Source organism: Somniosus microcephalus, chromosome 4 (assembly GCF_052327205.1).
Source record: "Somniosus microcephalus isolate GS21.2 chromosome 4, FLI_Smic_1.0, whole genome shotgun sequence".
In the NCBI taxonomy this organism is placed as follows: domain Eukaryota; kingdom Metazoa; phylum Chordata; class Chondrichthyes; order Squaliformes; family Somniosidae; genus Somniosus; species Somniosus microcephalus.
The window spans coordinates 333,520,525-333,542,729 of record NC_140990.1 but is presented as its reverse complement, the minus strand read 5'-3'; the positions used below and the strand labels follow the sequence as shown (position 1 = coordinate 333,542,729).

General features: G+C 40.6%; 1 protein-coding gene across 4 annotated transcripts in view; it reads right to left on the bottom strand.

The window, feature by feature from the left end:
• ptpn4a (protein tyrosine phosphatase non-receptor type 4a) overlaps nt 1-22,205 on the bottom strand; it is a 264,046-nt gene that overhangs the window by 203,660 nt on the left and 38,181 nt on the right. For 2 of the 4 annotated variants that reach the window (XM_085986873.1, XM_085986872.1), the window contains one exon: nt 21,990-22,060. The exons of the other annotated variants lie outside the window; for them this stretch is intronic. In XM_085986873.1, the coding sequence (XP_085842999.1) occupies nt 21,990-22,026 (37 nt within the window). In that variant the 5' untranslated portion in view covers nt 22,027-22,060. The remainder of the gene's footprint in view (nt 1-21,989; nt 22,061-22,205) is intronic. 4 annotated transcript variants of the gene reach the window in all.

Genomic DNA, 22,205 nt, shown 5'->3' with positions numbered 1-22,205 from the left:
TGCAACGTTTGTTGTTGGCACAATTTAGTGTAGATGGGAGCAGAAAGTTGTAAAGGGACATTGACAGATTAAGTGAGTTGACAAAACTGTGGCAGATGGAGTTCAATGTGGGGAAGTGTGTGGTCATCCACTTTGGACCCAAGAAAGTTAGACCAGAGTATTTTCTAAATGGTGAGCAGCTAGGAACTATGGAGAAGCAGGGAGATTTAAGAGTCCATGTACAAAAATCACTAAAAGCTAGTGGGCATGTACAACAAATAATTTACAAGACTAATTGAATGTTCGCCTTTATCTCAAGGGCACTGGAATACAAAGTGGTGGAAGTTATGCTACAGTGTATAAAGCTCTGGTTAGACCACGTCTGGAGTACTGCGTTCAGTTCTGGGCAGTGCACCTCAGGAGGGTTATACTGGCCTTGAAGGGGGTGCAGTGCAGATTCACCAGAATGATACTGGGATTTAAAGGGTTAAATTAGGACGACAGTTTGCATAGACTAGGCTTATATCCCTTAACTACAGAGATTAATGGGGGGATCTAATTGAGATGTTTTAAGATAATTAAAGGATTTGATAAGATAGATAGAAATAAACTATTTCCTCTGGTGGGAAGAGTCCAGAACAAGGGGCATCACCTTAAATTAGAGCTAGGCTGTTCAGGGGTGATGTCAGGAAGCACTTTTCCCCACAGTGGAAATCTGGAACACTCCTCCCCAAAAATCTGTTGCTGCGAGGTTAATTGAAAATTTTAAAAATGGAGATTGAGATATTTTTGCAAGACAAGGGTATTAAGGGATATGGAACCAAGGCTGATAAATGCAGATCAGTCATGATCTAACTGAATGGCCGAACAAGCTCTAGTTCCTATGTTCCTAACGCATCACAGATCATCAAGTGAACTGGGGATCGTCTGGTTTGTATGGTTCAGTTGATGGTTGCCTTTATTAAGTGAACCATCGAGGGAGCCGTTTGATAACTTGTTTTAAGAGAACCACTTAAGCCTATTACGTATGCCCTTGTCATACCTGGATATTTAAGCTGAAATGACACCTACAGTGTATCTACTACATCATGCACACTCTGTGACCTGCGTTTCAGGAAACCAGGGTGCAACAGGCATGTGGCACTAGAGCTCATCAAGCACAGAAACAGCACTATTTAATGTACATTTGTCACATCAGACCACCTTTTTCTCTGCATTTGGAGCAACAAAGTAGAAACCTATCCTCTGATGTCAGGACAAGCGATCATACTATCTTTTTTCTCTTTACTCACACCCTCTTCCTCCCCTCCCCAACCAGTAACACAATCACTGGATTTGACTGCTCTGAAAACTATACCAAGCCTGCGCATCCCTCAATGCCTTCCCTGCAAAAAACAGGAAATGATACCTAGTATGATGCAATTAAAATGAGTCAGGGTTAGAGATTAAATGCAGAAGGGTTGACTGAAAACATCCATCATTCAACATAGTCAGCAGTGACAATTCAGGCAGGAATCAGTTAACTTTAAAATAGTTTTTCATCTATACAAATGGACTGCTTACTAAATGTCTTTAGTTTCCATATGAAGTTGATTTGAATAACTTGCAAGTGTTTCTCCATAATATACATTATCCAAGCTAAATTCACCTTTCTAGACTACTGGCTGGTCCAGGCTGTAAAAATAAAACAAAGATAGGCCCGTATTTTCCGATCGGAGGCATCTGCATGCAGGAAGCCTCCTATCGGGAAAAAATCTACGCCCTTACCCGAGGGCTCCCGAGGTGCGGCCAGTTCCGATCCTGGGCCCCTCCACAGTCGAAATGCGCAGGGCCCGCGTATCCCAGGGGTGCATGCGGTTCGCAAGCGTCCCTGGGATCATGTGGGCCAGGCAATCCAATGAAAGAAGGGAACCCCCCTTCATACTTTTGACAGATAGACTTGTCAAAAGTATGAATGGGGATCACTGGAAAAAGACACTAAAACACGAAATAATTTTTTTTTAAAACCATCACGTTTTTAAAATGAGTTAAAATTACATTAAATTAAATTTTAAACAAATTTTATTTTTTGAACAAAATGAAGTTTTTTTTTTAAAAACAGGGCTAAAAATAAACTTACCTTTAAAAGTATTTTAAAATTATAAATGAGTGAAAAAAAACACATTTTTTAACTTTTTTAAAACTCTTATGCTGGTAAAAGCAGGCCTTGCACATGCTTTTACCAGGCGTAAGATTTTTAAGTGATTTCAACGGGCGGAGGTTCTGCAGAAAGCGAACTATCTGCCCACAGAGGCCCTTCTCTACGACAGGCGTCCGATCTGTCAAGAGAATTCTTGACAGATCGGAAATGCCGGTTTTCAGCGCGTGCGCTGGGCATACCTGAAACCGGCATTTCCGATGTCCCTACAGGTGTGTACACAGCCCGTACACACCCGTAGGCATCGGAAAATACGGGCCATTATTTGTACCGCTTTATCCTCTCCCTCTCAAACTATGCCATACAACACAAGAAAAAAAATCAAACTAGATGCATTTGGCTTTGCACACTAAAAGCCACAGAACTATATAGATCAAATCCCTTTGTCTGAAAAGGTAGCAAGTGATCTCTTTTAAACTTCACCATCACTCCATTTTGCTTTGCTTTAGGCAGCCACAAGACCGTAAGTATACAAAGATCGCTTCAGCTCATTTGGCACCAATTCCACCAAATTTTAGCATTGAACACTCCTACAGAAGACAAACACATTTGTGCCCAAGGCCAGATTTCTTGAAGTGAATAAGCGTGATCCAACATGCCTGCTTTTCAGTTGTTGCTATACGGTCATAAAGTTGATATTATCTTGAATATAAATTCCTCGGCTAGATTGTTGTGGGAAAATTTACAGTTTTATTAAACAAAGGAACTGCTGGCTTTCTTAAAAGAAAACTATGTGGAAACATGGAAATACTGCCAAAGACATGGAATGCCTCTTTAAAAAAAATGCACTCTGGCTTCAAAATGGCTTTCCAAGTTTCGGCCCTGACTTCTGACACACTGCTGAACTGAGTCCATTGTATAGCCTCAGTGTCCAAAGTACAATGTCCTGTTGTGTGCCTCAAAAGAAGCGTGTTTCAATGAGCTATTTAATTAGTATCCTGCAGAAGCTCCACAGCAGCTCCAAAATGACAAAGCCTCATGCTTGAGAGGAAAAAAAAAATCAATTGGCGGGAGTTCCCAGTCACACTCAGTAACTGTATGCTAGCTTCCTGCAGGATGGGTCAATGTGCTGAAACAAACCAACAGCCAGATGCCTGTTCATTAGTGCGTGAAAAGGAAACCTCGCAGCCAAGTGCACCATTACCCCAAACCACCTCCCACTTTGGCTGTGACCACAGGTTTGGAAGAGCAGTCACAAATGAAAAGCCACCCCAAAAAATTCACTAAAAAAAAAGTTCAACTGCACTACCGTACATGTATTTTGGTAAACGTTCTATTTTTTGAAGCTGTAATGATGCTGGCATTGCTTCTCATTCTATAAACTGATTCAAAAACAGAATTACATTAGTGTTTGTCTGCGGCAACTTTAACATTAGTCATACTGGTAGAACAAATTCATCGCAGACTTGTAACAAAAGGTCAAGCATGCTTGATTGAACAGCATTAAGCAGCAGCCTCTGAATATTTATAAGCCATAATTCTTGTAAAATTTTGTACGAGAAAAGTGCTTAAAAATTGCATTTGCAGACAAGTACAAAAACGATTGTTCATCGCTCATGTCCACCCCTCACATCCCCCCCTTCCCCCTCATCATTGTAAAAGCACCCGGTCACCGACCGGTCTTTGACAATACCCCAGGAATACGCGAGTGAATGGTGTTGACTCAGCCTTGCATATAACAAAATTCAACAAAAGCTAGTGTCAAACTCGATGTGGAGATTCCAAAACGGTAACTAATTGCGGTCAACAAATTAATGTAAATGCGATGGTCATGGGGTCTTTGACCGGTTAATCTAGTATTTGCTTTTAATGCATCCATTTGCATTTTATTATTGCAAACATATGGAAAAAATGGTGCCTCTCATTTCATCAAAATAAATGAGTCAAATAAACAAAACTTCCATTTTGTTTAAAAAATGTAACATTAAAAAATGTCCACTGAGGAATTGTAAGTGGCTTGTAATCCTCCACTGAAGTGTTTTCCAATGTTGTGTTCAAGCTACAGTGGCCTCTGGCTCATCTCGATTAAATCTGATTTGTTCAACAGCCATTACGTCAACCATTTTCCCAGATGGCCAAAACAAAAGGTGAAGCTTGGACTGATCTACCATCGGGTCTGCCAACAGATCAGCAATATAAAAACGGAACTACATTAGCAAACAGCATCACGATTTATATATTCAAAATATTTATTGTACAACCAAATCTCTTAGAACTTGGTTCCTATTATTATAGATTACACAAACAACCTTACTTCACAAGAGCATTCTGGGTTCCACTCTTCTCCCTTGCATTGTGTTCCCCAAAACTGACACGTTAGACCCCATGTTGATGCTCAGTAGGTAGGTTCATAACTCCCATCTTACTAGGACAATAAATGCTGTATAGCCCGTTTTGATGCCTTTCTCTGTCAAACGAATGTTGAATACAACAAGAAGGATAATGAGAGATGTTTGGAAATGCAACTCATTTTGAAGAAATGGTTTAAGGCTATTTTGCTGTATATTTAGACCTTTTACCAAAGGAGTTTCATTTTGGATCTTACAAATGAAACCAAACCGATTGCCTTTTCTGCTTACAATACTGTAGCAGCAAGTTTCACTGCAATAATATGGCCACAGCAGATTCAAATTGAAGACAATTTCTGGATATTGAAGAGGCACAATCTTTAAAATAAACACATGAAATGAAGATCCCACTATTTAAAAATCAAAAGAATACAACACATACAAATTGTAACAAAGGCAGTCTTAATCTATTCATCTTTAGAATCGCTAAATATACTGATCTGATCAGTAGCTCTGGTGTATGTCAAAGTAAAGGCAGTCTGTTTCCAGAGCCTTTAATAAGCTGCAGTGCTTTCAATGGAAAAGAATTATTGTTATTAACTTTGCTCTAGTTATTTAATTATTGTGCAAAATAATTTTCAAAGCATCAAAACCAAATGCACAAAAGGTAGAGCAAACATCAAGTAACAGCTGCAGCAACCCACAGCTTTAATTGAACACTTCACTATTTAATGCTAATCCACAGTGCTAATGATTTAACTGTTATTTTTAGCGAACAAAATTTTATGCTCATTGTGCAATGGCAAATATTTCACAGGATGATCGTGGTTTATCTGCAAATAACTCCAACACTTAGCATTTCCCAACCAGGAGGCAAGCAGACAACCTGCACACAAATATCTGTAAAAGCTTTAACCACTAAAGGGCATGAGAATAGCAGAGACTTACTTTCACTGGAAAGGGGGTGGGTGGGGAGGGAGAAAGAGTGCCAGACACAGCCTAGTGAAAAGAAGTAGATCGATCATGAGAACAGAAGGCAAGAACCTGCTCCACATCACTCCACAACGCATGTACTGCTTTTCCAAATACATCCCCTTGCACCAAATATCCAATCTCACATTTATTGTGGCAAAAGGAAATTTATATTCAGTCTGAAATTGAATTGGCACTTGACATTACAAATCTGAATTAATATTGGCATCAACCCGATTCATCAAATGGAGCCAGTCTCATTGCTGCCTGTTCAGAGGCACACAGATCATGGCTGCTACAAACTGATCATTGTGTTCAATTTGTTTGTCTGCTACATATCCCATTCACATCGCTCCATCAATTGTGAAACTGGAGTATACACAGACTTGAAATCAAGTGCAAAAGTACCCACCAGTATTAAAATAAAGAAACTCCACTGAGCCACCTCTCATGCAAATACAAAGGATGGATAACTGCAAGTCCTGAATCAAACTGAAAATCCTTAATAGATGAACACAAACGAAAAGAATTACTGTAACTACTGAAGGAGTGAATCCCCACGACTCATTCTGCAGACAGAAAAATCCATTTCCCATAATCTGATTCAAGGAAACAGATGCACATGTTCCCAGTGCCTCTCAGAAGAGTTTAATCGTGTACTTCACGGTCACTTCCTTTATTGCTTTGAGAAATGGCCTCTGCTTAAAGTTGAAACGGTCTCAACCAAGTGTCTTCGACTTAGTTGGGCTACAACTCCACACTTCAAATATGGCTTTTAATCTCAATTTCAACTGATCAGCACTTGTGCAGGATACAAATGCATCTTGTAGAAAGGAACATGTGCATGCACGGAGGCTAAATTCTGGTCAATTTCATGCTATGTTTGGAAACTAAAAGAAGAAGTGATACTATATATGACAATGACCTGTACAATGACTTCACTCATTGTACAGTCTCTGTTCAGACAAACGCACAAACAGTAGACAGTACTGGTTGCGGTCATAGAACATATGGAAGAGTTTTTCTCTACAGCAGTACGCAATTCCAAGCGATTTAAAATTTCTGAATATAATGAGCTACTACAGTATTACCATATTAGGAATCTTATCTTATAGCCTGCTCATTCCTCCATCCCAAATCATTGAAGCCCTCTGATTAGAAAGGTAAAAGGAGTAATGCACTTTGCTTTGTTAATTGTGGGCATAATGTACCTTGTCACATGATCATTATTTACAGCAGTGGGTTATAGGTCACAAGTGCTGCGATTCTCTTGCACATATCCCACCCCAGTCAACTGGCTAGTACCAACTTCATCTTCACCTGCATGCACCTAGCTCTGTTCCACTTTGCCAATCCTGTAAATTTCTCGATGCATTATCCGACGGGTGAAATTTTCATACAGAAAGTGTCCATCATAACAGCACCTGTACAAGTCAGTGCAGCAGACTGGAAACACAACTCAAAGTTGAAGAGTTTAAAAAAGTGTGTTTGCAAGGTTTAAAATATGAAACAGAACTTCAGAAATCTGAAACATTACTGTGATTTTGACATATATCTAATCAAGAAATACCACAAAGCATTCTTACCATAACAGGCACTGATCAACATAAAGCAGCAAGTTATAACAAGCAGTAACATTAGGAGCTAAAGAAAAAAAATCTAATTTACAGTATGTTGACAATTCACAAACTTCATAAAAATCAACTTAAACAAAGTGTGAATGCTTATCAATTTTTAATTTTTCAAACTGCATCATAACGGCATCATTTTCTTACAATTTCCAAACTATAAGAATGACAAGAATAACACCAACAGATTTTCAAAAAGGAAAAGGGGCTCTTACACATCATTACCTTAGTAACTAGGAATGGCTTATTACTTTGTAGGCTTATCAACAGGTCTCTATACCCAGTGTGTCCAGACAAATTGTATCTGCTGCTGCACTGGATATTATTCACCTGGAAATTGTTCTGCGATCCACTGCATAACTGTCATAACATTAAATCAGCACAATCTCAATGCTGTGTGAACAAGATAATCCAGAACAAAAATTTTAATTAGCATAAAAGTGCAATGAAGGCTCAAAGACTTCGGACACATCCTACACGGAACCTTTGAAGCACAGGATACACCGAACCTTTGAAGCATTATATATTTCAAGTTAGAAACTACATTGCACGACAATTCGACTAAGGAAGCAGGATCAAGGTCAGTAAGTAGGCTTCAAACCTGACAGAAGTATCAAAAGGAAAGTCAAAAAGTGTGGGAGGAGAACGTAAAACTTCAGAAGCACAAAAACTCTTTCGCAGTCCTAACCTGAATGCAGCATTTGTATTATCAGTAGTCATATTCCCAAGTCTTGATCAAGGATATAAATGGGACACTGCACCCTGTCTGCAAGCCACAGAAAGCCTTGGCAGTGAAGTTTGAGAGCAGCTAACCCTTTTCTCTCCGAGTGCCTTGCAGTTTTTATGTACAGCTGCACAACTTCCCCTCATTTCCATCACGAACCAGCAGCTGTCTCAAAGACAAACTATAGTCACAGCTCACACATTATGCAGTTATTCTAAGTGAATAAAAAGATATTTTACAACACAAAGCAGTAGCTTAAAAAAAAGTAAACAGGTTATTTGTCAGCATACCTTTTTTTGTTGACTAAACAATTATTTTGTTAGCCAGACGCCATTCAGAGCCTGCAAAAGGATATAATGGGGCATATAGAAGGTTCCCAACAGCAGCTACAGCATATAACAATGTTATCGAGCGGACGGGAACGCTAACTTAAAATCAGCACACCGCCTCTCCTGAAGAGAATAATACAGGATTTAAAAACACCTCATTAGCGGTTGGCTCAAGATTCAACAGCGACACTAACAGGTTGGAAATAAGTCAACAGCCTTTCTAGCTGTAGAATGGGTGGAAAAAGGTAAAAATAATTATCAATGTCACCAAATTCTAGCTGGAACACCCAAAGTCACAACAATGGAACACCAGTGCACAGCACTAGAGTGGCTCATTTGCAACCTCCAGGTGGAGACCTGCTGCTGTTTTTTATTTAGTGCAAGGTAAATTGCCCTTGGGTTGCCTTTGCACTTTGAGACTCTAATGGAGTCTGGGGAGACACCCACGCATGTTTATCTGTAGAGCAAGGAAAGGTTAGCAAATGAAGAGGCAGTAGTACATCAAACGTACACTCAAATAGCCATTGATTTAATGGAACATCAACAGTACTGAAGAGAACAATATGCAAATCAATTAAAAAGTTCTCGGTTGTAGAATATGATGATTTAAAAGGTGGTAGAACACACGAGTGCCACAGTAGCAGGGGTTGGATCTACATGCCAATCACAACCAGGGTGCTAGAACAAGGCACTGACAGGAGGCCATCACAATCCTCATGGCAGTTAGTGACACCAGGGAGCCCTTTCATCAGAAATAACAACAGAAAATGCTGGAAAAACTCAGCAGGCCAGGCAACATCCATGGAGAGAGAGAGAAATAGAGTCAACGTTTCAGGTGTAAACCCTTTGTCAAGACTGAAAAAGCCCTTTCATCAGGTTGGCCTTTGGCCAATGTCTCTATCAAGTTTAAATGCCACATCAGCTTTGACTTCTTCAACCTGACAGCGCACTTGTGACATTTCAGTCACTGGGTGGATCAGCAGCCCCAGTCTCCCCACTGCCAAAATGGCAGGATACAGTCGAGATAGGGAACCAGGGGAAAATACATAACTTCCACACAAAAATCTGGCACAGATTTAAAGACTTAGCATATCAAATTAAGTGCTATTTAGTAGATTGTGATAATGCTGTCTGAACTAGTCATTATCGGAAGTATTCGTTTTAGAACTAGTCCAATTCTTACTGCCCCATTTAAAATAAATCTACTAAACTGGGTGGAGTGGGACTGTCAATCTATCCAATGGTGCAAAATGTCAGAATTACACTGCCATGTTAAAGGAGTCAAAGTTGATAGGCCAGTTCCACTGCCCATGCTGCATCAGAACGAGGATTGTTTTTTTTTTACTGATGGGTACAGAAAGCTATCAATCACCATGCTTAAAAATCTTCAAACCAAATGACAGAGAAATTTAAAGCGAGATCCATTTGCTAAGTGCAAATCTCACTTTCCTCAGGGGCGCCCAAGTGTACAGAGGTATAAAGTGTCCTTAAGTACTGTACTGCGAACCTGCCTGCCTAGTTTCAGATTTCACAGTATGCCACAAAAGATCAGTCTCTTCCAAAGTCTCACCGCTAGCCATGCCAATTTGGAACCAGCTTGACCCTAAAGAGGCTGCTTCCCCTCACCACCACCCCCCGCCCCCCGCCACCTTGCTGTTTAATGATCTGACTATAGTACAGTATTCCAGGTTTATTCAGCACCAACTACTTAATCCAGATCATCAACAGCAATATCTTGCATGGACCTGATGCAAGGTGCTTTGACAAAGATGCATCCATTGTGGAACCCAATTCACTCTCCCTCCAGTTTTCTGATCAATAGTTAAAATTCCCCTACAACTATTCTCAATGTTGGTCACAAATGCACTTCACACCTTGGTCCGAGAACTCTCATGGAAGATGAAGCCTTGTACATTTTATGATACATCAAATACGGCTTAATCTACATTCCTGCTACTGAAAAAAAAGTAGTTTCAAAAATACTTCAGCTTGAACAGCAGCAATCAGCTCAAAAACAACCCCCTCCCCCCAGTCCACTGAACCACTTTTAAACAATGAAAGAAGTTTATTAGCTTCCAACATTCCATTGTTTTTAAACTAGCAGCTAGAGATTTGAGTCACTTGTCCGAACATCTCCTTCATTTGCTGGGTGTCAATTTTAGTCTTCTTATGCTCCTGTGAAGCACTTTGAAGGCTCGGGCGGCTTGCAATGCTCGAAAACAACAGCCAAAACAGTAGGTTGCGTATTACTGCAAAATTACTTAAAACGCAAAGTGGATTCGTATTTTACGTCATATTTCTTGACCGCATAAATGTAGAAACAGAACCAATTTCAATGAATGGAATGTTTATAGACTGGATACCATTTAGAAGGAAACAAAAGAATTCATAAGAAAATGTAAAGGACCTACAATCTTCACTTTGAAAGCAAAATGTTTTGACAGTTTTTGGAAGGGACTTTGTAGCTGATGTTTCGTGCAAACTCTGCTCGTCACCACCTCTCTCCCCCCTCCCCCCCCATATTCTTTAAGAAATCTTCTGAAAGTGACCATCTGCAGGAAGGAGACAGGGCTGATTCCATTCAATAGCAATGCTGCTTTACTGATCAACTAGTATGAAGGGGCTCCCTTCCACTAAACTTTAAAACAAAATGCAAAACTTTTATTACACAAAATGCTATTACACTATTAGAGAGCATTGGGAGCTTTGCATGTGATCGATTTTCAACCCTATTTAGTAAAATCCAACATATGCACTGCAGAACTGGCTTTCTGTAGCTGAACCTACTTAAATAGGAAAGAACAATCTTCAGTCAGAAACATTGCACTGGAAAACTAAGGTTAGCAAAGATGTTAAAGCTGCAACAACTTCACTCACGGGAGGGTTTTATGGAACAGCTGACGACTGAAGTCATTTTTAATTAAAATTCAAAAAGTAGGCACAGAAATCTTAAAATACTTGTATGCAGTGCTGAAAAGCAGATTTATTGACCATTAGACTTAGCATCCTCAAAATCCTCAATTTTGCAAATAACTTGATTTTTTTTTTTTTTAATTAAAAAAGTGATCCAAGATTCAAACCCGAGCTCACTAAATGCTAACTGCACTGGATGCTCCTGGGCCTTTCCAACTCGAAATGTGCAGGGCCCACGTATCCCAGGGGTGCAGGCGGCTCGCAGGTGTCCCTGGGATCACTTGGGCCATGGGGAGCCAATCAAAGAAGGGAATCTCCCATCATATATTTGACAGGTCTATCGGTCAAGTGTATGAATGGAAATAACCCCAATAACAATAAATTAAAAAATTTTTAAATGAGTTGAAATTACAATAAATTTAATATTTTTAAAAATTTAATTTTTTGAAAAAATTAAAGTTTTTTACAGGGCTAAAAATAAACTTACGCCTTTTTAAAGCATTTTTAAATGATAAATGAGTGAATTATTTTTTTTTTTTTTACTTTTTTCAAATCTTATGCTGGTAAAAGCAGGCCTTACGCTGCTTTTACCAGGTGTAAGATTTCTAAGGGTTTTCTGCGGGTGGAGGTTCTCCAGAAAGCGGAATTCTCCGCCCGCAGAGGCCCTTCTCCAGGGCAAGTGTCCGATCTGCCAAGGATTCTTGACAGATCGGAAATACCGGTTTTCAGCACATGCGCTTCGGATGCCTGAAACCGGCTTTTCCGATGTCCCTACGGGTGTCGGAAAATACGACCCAATGTGTTTACACTGTAGTACCAGGTGAAATATCAACGTACGGGCCATTCATGCCGCTGCACTTGTGTTTGTTGCACTTACAATCTGAAATGCAATCCATACCAAGCAGTTAAAATGGGATTTAAAAGATACTAAATGCCAACTTGCTCAAAAGTAAATCCCACTTACAGCCAGTGATCTGAAAAGAACTTGCCCCTAACGTGCCAAGTTCCCTGTTAAAACTAGCTGGATGAAACTTGCAAGCTTTGCAACCAAGATATGCAGCAACTGCAAGACATGGGAATCTTCCCTACCATGTACAGTAAGCAGTAAACAAAGCCAAACTACATACTGGATGCACTGAAGTGAAGTCAGGTTTGTGACAGATGTTATTTCACGCACTATAGCGTGAACTAACCTGAATTAAACTCAGACACACGTTCTTTATTTTTGGGTGGGAAAGGGTGTGTGCGCAGAACAAGTAACTGAATTTGGGCAGTTACACAATCTCAATTCTGATTTTGATTTCCAACCGTTATCAAAAGATAAAAAAGTGTGTATTAGTGACTTGAACTCATCCAACAGATCAGTACGTTGGTTCATACAAATACAAGTACAAAAAGTGGTCCCATGGATTTCACATTGACGTCAATGCCAAGCAATGGTCACGTCACCCTCAACGCTTTTTACTAATGCCTGCATTTATAGAAAGAATGATGCTACAACAGGTGGCACTGAGCGTTTAAAATCTTTGAGGACAACGTGGGCGTGCAAAATTTACAACCAAGTTGTTCAATACATTTTTGAACAATAACAGAACTCAAAAATAAATCATTTCCACCTTCGATTGTTCAGGGAAAGTAAGTGGCCAATCTAGGTCGATTCAAGGAAATGGTTATCTGTATTGAAAATGAAGTACTTCCTCATTGCAAGATTCTACACAAGCTCTTTTTCTTCTTTCAACCACAATGATGAAACTGCCTCCATGTGCTCATGATTTTATTTTTAGAAAAGTGCAAATACTTTCAAGTCAGTCCAATAATAAAAATCACATTGTAGCACGCACAATTGAATTAATGCCCTGGTTCAGCACCTACATTACTCCCAATTTTATAACACTACCAGCTTTGTTAATATTCTATACAGCAACACACTGAACTTGGACTTGGAGCAGAAACCCCAGCTGGTGAAAGAATGCTTCCTCCACTTATTGCTCAAACACCATGTATACAAACACCACAGTCCATGAAGAGCTCCATTGAAACAGGATATAATTTCCTTTACCAGGCACAACCTGAACATCGAATATGTTAAGCAACAACCTTGGCAGAGGAAAATAAAACGGGGGGAAAAATTGAGTCTAGAAATAGGATGGAGCGCAACTGTTTTGCCAATAATTCTTTTACTGAGGTAACTGAATAAGGAGCTCAAATAGCAAAACAAGGTGCGAACACAGAGCACTTATGCCGCACTATGACCCTGTTATGCTGCACGCCAGAGGTCGAATTAAATCTGGACCCCATCATAGGATCCGAGCTTGGGTCTTGCTTCCTTCAAAAAAACCATGTATTTATATATGAAGTTTTAGATAGTCCAGTATATTGCGAATTTAAACTGGCCTTATGTTAACCAGATTATTCATTATTTAGGGTTTTAAAAAAAAAAAGGGGGGGGGGGAAGAAAGAGAGAGGGGGGGAAATCAATATACAAGTACATTCAGGAGATAGCTAGCTGTTAGTTTCAATGGGAGACAGCTACCTTTGTTAACAGAATTCACAGAAACCCCACAGTGCAGATAGAGGCCATTTCGGCCCATCGAGCCTGCACCGACACATATCCCACCCGATCCCCGTAACCCCTACACCAACACATATCCCACCCTATCCCCGTAACCCCACGTATTTAATCCCCCTAACACTAAGGGTCCATTTTATCATAGCCAATCATCCTAACCCGCACATCTTTGGACTTGTATCAAAATTTAATCAAATGAGGTTGGGCTAGTACCTCAGGTTTTTGAGAAGTTAAATTCATGCAAAATTCACATACCACTGTCGGAATTCTTTAAGTTCTGGGAACTTAAAGCTAAACAAATTGTTGATTGATTCTTTATTTGTAGTTTCCCGGTTAGAGAATGGCGCTGAATGCTGACAAGTGTCAAATAATGAGGTTATAGATGAATGTTATTTCTAATCTGGCCATCTCGAGTCATCTTGAAATGAAGACTGTCTTAAAATTAACACCGGTGAGCTTTAGTTTTCAGAGTTGTGTAAACTGGCAGCGGAACTTAGTGCGCCAGAACGGGGATATCACTTCACCCACATATAAACAGATCAGGATGTCGGCAACAGTCCTGCAGATTGTTGAACTGAGCAATATAATCTTAAAATATTTATAATCTGGGATTGATTTGTTCTATGTAGTTTTATAAATATTTGCACATAGAAATTGCTAGATGATAAAAGTCTAAGGTCCACCTAGTTCGCCTTCAACCATCCTGCTACAATGATACAACAATAATGGAATCGTGCCTAATCATGGCAATCAATTTGTACCGCTAATTACTTGCTGTATTCTTTTGCTTCTGTACAATTATACTTGTAAACAAATTTAATTAATAGTTTTGGCCTGAACGATACAAACTGACATGACGTTTCCTGCTTTCCAAAGTGGACAGAAGGATGGTGGGCAGTCTGTGGTCTCTTCAGTGCAAAATACAAGGGGTGATTGTTAGTTTTCTAGCACATTACTCCCATTAATAGCATGCTCTCATAGGGCCAATTCCCATGTCTAGAAGCTGAAGGGGATATTAACATCCCATGCTGTACTGAGATTGCCCTATAATGCACCTCCTCTCTGTCTGCGCAAGGCTGCCGTTAAGGAAAGACATTTCCGTGCCATGAAAGTAGAGATCCTTAAAGCAGCTGGCTATTTGAGGCACACAATCTCTACGTGACTGAAGGCAAGGTGAGCATTTTGAACTTCAAATCGCCCTTCCCCCCCCCCCCGTTTTTGAAACCAATAGGATTGAATGATGCAATCTTCTTGGGGTCTACAAAATATTGTCTCTCTGGGGGATAAAAAGGGGTGGGTGCGAATGGGGAATTAATCTCAGAAGGGGGCTCAGCTGCTGTAACAAGCCTCACTACAAATAGACTACAATGCAAGAAAAAGGTCTCATTCACACCAGATCAGAGTCCTCCTGGTAGTTAGACTAACATTTCCCCCGAGCTAAGATAGCATCAAGTTATTGCCCAGCAGGTACACTGTGGTGCACGGTGGGGCTGAAGTGGAGCCAGGAATCTGATCAGGCAGTATGTTTATGGAAAACTTTCAGCACTCTGATCAAAACAGCTGCTGAGTGCAGGTTAAATTGAAGCCAGTCACTCAGTTTACACTGTGGTACAGAGCATGTCTACCAAACAATCAGGCCAAACCTGGACATATATGCAAAACTAAAACCGCCATGAGTCACAACAGAAGAATGCACTGGCATGACAACTTGGAGTAACTATTTTCCACATATGGCACCTTTAAACCAGCCCTCAAGTAGAACCCCAGGGGGGAGATTTTTCGACTAATTTACACCGATACCTGAATCCAATCACTTTTCAAATCACTCCAGGTTAACGAGCAAAATTTAAAAAGTGCCACACTTACACTGCAACATCCAACAGGGTGGCTGGCGACAGCAAACTAAATCCCAATAGCATGCAAGCATTAGGAATATAGCAGTATGCAACTAGATGCAGTCAAAAAATGGACGGATGCATTTACTAGCTTGCACAGAGGTTACTTTAAAACTGGCATGCAGCTAGAAGTCAGGTGAATTATTAACACTGATTTTACATTGGCATTGGGTAATTCTGAGGATCTACATTGTGTATTTAAGATGCTCCTTATACAATTTATATTGGTTAAGAAACAAACATCCTGTACCATTTAGTTCAAATACAAGTACCAGGGCGGCTTCAAGTGCAATTTTTTTGCTGCAATCCAAATAAAAAAAAGCCTCGTTAACAATGCAGGTTGATTCAAAGCATCTGTTGAGGCAGAAACTAGAAACAGGTTCTCGATGGTTATTTACTGGATTTCTCAAGCCAGTTTCCATTCTTGCCCATAAATGCGGATTCATAGCTTTTATTTCTCCCCAGTTCAAGTCGTACTGTAAGCTCACTGTGTCAGCTGCAGCTCAACTGGGAGCACCCTCGCCTCTGACTCGGAAGTTTGTGGGTTCATAGTCCCACTCCAGAGACTAGAGCACAAAAATCTAGGCCGACACTCCAGTGCTGAGGGAGTGCTGCACTGTCGGAGGTACCGTTAAACCGAGGCCCCGTCTGCTCTCTCAGGTGGATGTAAAAGATCCCATGGCACTATTTCAAAGAAGAGTAGGAGAGTTATCCCTGGTGTCCTGGCCAATATGTCTCCCTCAATCAACATTACAAAGAGATTATCTGGTCATCGTCACATTGCGGTTTGTGGGAGCTTGCTGTGCACAAATTGGCTGCCACGTTCCCTATGTTACAACAGTGACTACAGCCAAAGTATTTTTTGAAGTGTAAAGTGTTTTGGGACGTCCGGTGGTCATGAAAGGAGCTATATAAATGCAAGCTTTTCTTTCTTTCACTGTTTAATTTACTTTGGAAATATGCTCCCTTTCTACAGAAGGTGAAAATAATCTTGTGCCCCGAATTGTAATCTGATCACAGTTTATTTCAGTTCTATAAATGTGCTATAAAATGCGCAATAAACATCCTTGACTTAAACAAAACCCTTCCACTGGTGAAATTATGGAGCAAGTCCTTCAGTTTGTCGCCCAGAACTCCAACACTCTTGCACGTGTTGTTTGTCATAGTGCGCACAATCCAGAGAACACAAAAATCCTACTCCAGACAGCCAGCAACGCAACAGCGAATCAGTAAACCTCTGATAAATTTCGAGGCAACTTACTGAGCAACTGATTTAAGAAACATGTAAAAGTTGTGGGAATTTTACCAGAAGGGAACGTTTTAGAAGAAACAAGAAAAATGTAGCTACTGACAGAATAGGCACTCGCATTTAAAAAACCCCACACAAATTACCCTGAAGGAGCATCTGTAGTAGTGCATTACAGGCCTCCAGAACCTCCACACCCTGTCTAATAAGCATGTGTCCTGTGGAGTGTGTTTTTAAACACCAGCTGTCATGCAGGAGTGCAGGAGAATCCTGGTAAACACACTATTATTTGGCCAAGTTTGTTTTTTTGCTCGGATTAGGGATTTCCCAACTATATTTAAATAAGTTAGCTATTCATCACATTTACATCTCATTCTATTTAACCTGCAGTCGATGAAAAAAACGGAATCTATTTCTTTTGGTAACCTCCGTTTACCCCCTACCCCACCCCCTCCCTTTCCATGGCCTGTATGGAGAAAGCAGACTTGCCACCTGCTCTGAGGCCTCTGCCGCCCACCATTAGGAGGAATCCAAGAGCAAGCCGTGAAGTTTTTATTTTCTCTCCGTGCAGAAGCAACTCCTTTCTGGATCTGCCATGGAAAATACAGATCCGACCAACAATCATTTGACCAGAATTTCCACGGCATGCAGGCAAAAAAATTAAAGCCGTAATGAGTCAAATCATTATTTTTTAAATGTAAACCAGTCTCAAAAATGTAGAAACGAATACAGATTTTGCATTCAAAGGAATGCCGTGTCCAGTTGGAAATGGGACAGCAGACTGACATGAAAAATAGGCACAGCACAAATTAACAAAAAAAAACTTATCAAGATTTCTGTATTTAATAGTTATGCATGGATTTGGTATAGAACATCTGTTGTCTGACTTTTGCATTCAATGTACTTGATAGCAAGGTTTTGATTAGAACATATTTTTGGATTGTGACCAGTGCACTGGAAATCCTGGATAACTAATTCCAAGAACTTGATCATCTGTTTTGTTATTAAAAAAGTGAATATCATCTACAACAAGATTAGACTGAAACCTGACTGTCTACAACAGAGGATCAAAAAGGAAAATCTAGGAATCAGAATACATTAAGAATAATTCAACACACAGACCAATAGCTCACAAAATGCACTTTTTTTTTTAAAAAAAGCAAGTGTCCCAAAGCACTTCACAACCATCTTTAGCTGCTTCATTAATGATCTTCCCTTCATCAGGTGGTCAGAAGTGGTGCTATTTAATTGATTATTGCAGCGTTCAGCTCCATTTATAATTCCTCAGATAATGAAGCAGTCCATGCCCGTATGCAGCAAGACCCGGACAACATCCAGGCTTGGGCTGATAAAGTGGCACGTAATATTCACACCACACAAGTGCCAGGCAATGACCAGTATGATTTGGACAGGTTGGGTGATTGGGCAGAAGTATGGCAGATGCAATATAACGTGGATAAATGTGAGGTTATCCACTTTGGTGTCAAAAACAGGAAGGCAGATTATCTGAATGGCAATAGATTGGGAGAAGGGGAAGTGCAACGAGACCTGGGTGTCCTTGTGCACCAGTCGCTGAAAGTAAGCATGCAGGTGCAGCAGGCAGTTAAGGCGGCAAATGGTATGTTGGCTTTTGTAGCGAGAGGGTTTGAGTACAGGAACAAGGATGTCTTGCTGCAGTTGTACAGGGCCTTGGTGAGACCGCACCTTGAGTATTGTGTGCAGTTTTGGTCGCCTTATCTGAGGAAGGATGTTCTTGCCATGGAAGGAGTGCAGCGAAGATTCACCAGGCTGATACCTGGGATGGCAGGAATGACGTATGAGGAGAGATTGGGTCGATTAGGCTTATACTCGCTGGAGTTTAGAAGAATGAGAGGGGATCTCACTGAAACTTATAAAATTCTAACAGGACTAGACAGACTAGATGCAGGAAGGATGTTCCCGATGGCGGGGGAGTCCAGAACCAGGGGTCACAGTCTAAGGATAAGAGGTAAGCCATTTAGGACAGAGATGAGGAGGAATTTCTTCACCCAGAGAGTGGTGAACCTGTGGAATTCTCTACCACAGAAGGCAGTTGAGGCCAATTCATTAAATATATTCAAGAAAGAGTTGGATATATTTCTTAAGGCTAAAGGGATCAAGGGGTATGGGGAGAAGGCAGGGACAGGGTACTGAATTTGGATGATCAGCCATGATTTCATTGAATGGCGGAGCAGGCTCAAGGGGCCGAATGGCCTACTCCTATCTTCTATGTAAGAGAGTCTAACCACTGCACCTTGACATTCAACAGCATTACCATCACCAAGTTCCCCACCATCAACATCCTGGAAGTTACCTTTTACTAGAAACTTAACTAGACCAGCCGCATTAATGTTATGGTTATTAGAACAGGTTAGTGGCCGAGTATTCTGCAGCACGTGATTCACTTCCCGACTCCCCAAAGCTGCTACACCACCTACAAGTCAGGAATGTGATGACATTTTCTCCACTGGCCTGGATGACTGCAGTTGCAACATGCAAACGATACCGTCCAGGACAAACAATCCATTTGATCGGCACCTCATCCACTAGCCTAAAAATCCACACCCTCCACCACTAGCATACCTTTGCTGCAGTGCTGTGTCTACAGAATACACAGCAGCAACTCGCCAGGCCTTCTTCGGCAGCACCTCCCAATTCCGTGACCTCCACCACCCAGAAGGACGAGGGCAGCAGGTGGATGGGAACACCATCACCTCCAAGTCACACACCATTTCAACCTGGATATATTGCTGTTCCTTCACTGTCACTGGGTCAAAATCCTATCAGCACTGTGGAAGCACCTTTACCATACAAACTACACCGGCTCAAGAAGGCGGCCCACTACCACCTTCTCACTGGTGGTAGGGATATGCAATAAATATCGGCCTTGCCAGTGAAGCCCACATCCAAAGAATGATTTTTTTTTTTTAGAAAACAGGATACCAAGCAAGAGTTAGGAGGAATGACTTACGGTAGAGAGGTAGATTTTGAAGAGGCTTTTGATAGTGGAGAGAGGTAGTAAGGATGACGAGCATTAACAAAAAAATCCACAATACTGGACCATGATGACTGAATGCAGTAACATCAGGCTTACACACACAGCCAAACCCTTAAAGTTTAGCGAAACATATATTTTTTTTATTCATTGATGGGATGTGGGCGTCGCTGGCTGGCTAGGCCTGCATTTAGTGCCCATCCCTAATTGCCCTTGAGAAGATGGTGGTGAGCTGCCTTCTTGAACCGCTGCAGTCCGTGTGGTATAGGTACACCCACAATATTTTCTACAGTAGAATTTGAAGAAATTTAATCATACATTTTCTTCCCTGTCCTAAAACTTAAAGCCAACTTTACAAAATGAGTCAGCATATCTGAACATACTAGCTTTTAAAAAACGAGATCTTACAGTTTGTTCTACTAGTCAAAAACTGCAGAGTTTTTTGATTTCCTGCCAAGAGGGAAAAAAAATGTATGCAAGATGCTAAAGCACCATGGTATAAAATGCCAAACTTAGAAGAAAAAGAATCTCAACATTAACTGCGATCGAACAGACGAACAATGTATTGAACAGCCAACTGGACAACAATCACACGGCAATACCGACTATATCTGCGTACTGTATGCAGGAACCTTCTTAAACAGAGAGAGAACCATATGTTGGTTCAAATTGTAATGTTTACAGCTCACTCTTTCCATGTTGACCAGCAGCTGACCTACTGGTATTAAGATCATGCCTTTTAGGAGATAAAGTTTGTTGAAGGTACGAATTTTGTGAGGTTTGATGGAGCTGTGAAATTTGTGATCGTGTAGGTATGGGATGTTAGCACTGGAAAATCCACTCTGAAAAGGTGTCAGTAATAAACACTGGCCGTTGGGTAATGTGGGGGATAGATGCTGAATAACACTTCTCTACAATGCACCACTACCTCAAAAACATCCATCGCCGTACCAATAACCCTCGCCATTCTCTCGGTGAGACTGCTAATTAGTTTCATAGAAACAGGAGTAGCCCATTCAGGCCCTCCAGCCTCTTCTGCCAGTTAATACCATGGCTGATCTGTACCTCAACTCCATTTACCTTTGATTCGTATCCCTTGATCTCATTACCCAATAGGAAGCTATTGATATCAGTATTGAAAACTTCAATTGACCGATCAGCCAGAGCCATTTGGGAAGCGTTGCAGATTTCCACTACCCTGTGTGTGAAAATGCACTTCCTAATTTCACTACGAAATGGCCCAGCTCTAATTCACATTTCTCCTAATTAAATTATTTCCTTCATCAGAGGACCTCAACATTGGGAAACTATTGACCTTATTGGCTTCCCCTCCTCCTCCTACTGTACAAAGTTCATGCCTCTAAAACCCAACTTTGGCATCACCTGATCACTTCTTCCCAAGTTACCTAGCATTCTCTTTTTACACGTTTCAACTTTGGTGGCACGCTGGGGTCTCGTCTCTTTACTATGGTCTCTGAATTAGAAAGAAACATTTCCTCGTGAATGGAATTGGCCGTGCTCTTTGCACAGAACCCTCACGAGCCTGCAGAGGAATAGACAGCTACATTTGAAGAGAGATCATAGAAGCAAAAGGACCAGATTCTATATAAGAACATTTTGAAAAGTAGCAATAAATTTACATACATTTCTGATTTGCAACAGAACGTGCAATTGTTGCTAAACTGGCACACGACTCGCAATTAATTTCAAGCCATTTAAGCACTCTCATGCACACCCATAAAACCTCAAGTTCAAACACTGCTCGAGCTGCATTGCTTCCCACCCTAAATAACAAGCTGAATACATTGTAATCTCAGATTCTCCACTGTACACACAGGAAATGTTAAGTCTCGTCATAGACAACATTGAAACAGATTTTGAATGTAGACATTTTAAAAACCTTGAAACAGTCAACGGTTATAATCTTCCTCAATTTTGAGCTCTGCCCCGTAAATCAAATAGCAACATAAACACCCATGCTAAAGTACTTGTGGAGAACACTGAAAATAAATGTGTAGGCATCTGATTAATGTTGAGTTATTTCACAGCAATTGTTCTAAAGAACATCAAACACTGCAAAATATCAGTTTACTAATACAGCTCCTGAATCAAGCCCAAAGGAAAAGCTGAAAATGTTATATGTTAACTGTTCAAAATAAAACTTGCACACTTTTGAATGGCATCCCACCCTCATAAGGCCCCTTTCTTATGCAAGCGGGCATCAAAAGGCACATACCTAGTGTAGGGGAGCACCTCTCAATTTTCTGTCCCATGGTTAAAGTACCGGACTGGAATGAGTGCAGAAACCTTGCGGGGTAGAACAAAATCATCATTGGAACAAACATGCCAGAGGTGTCAACCCTAGCATTTTATAGATTATTATTATAGATATATATTACAGCTACTTCACTGTTCAAATCATATTAATTGACATTATTCGGAGCAAACATGT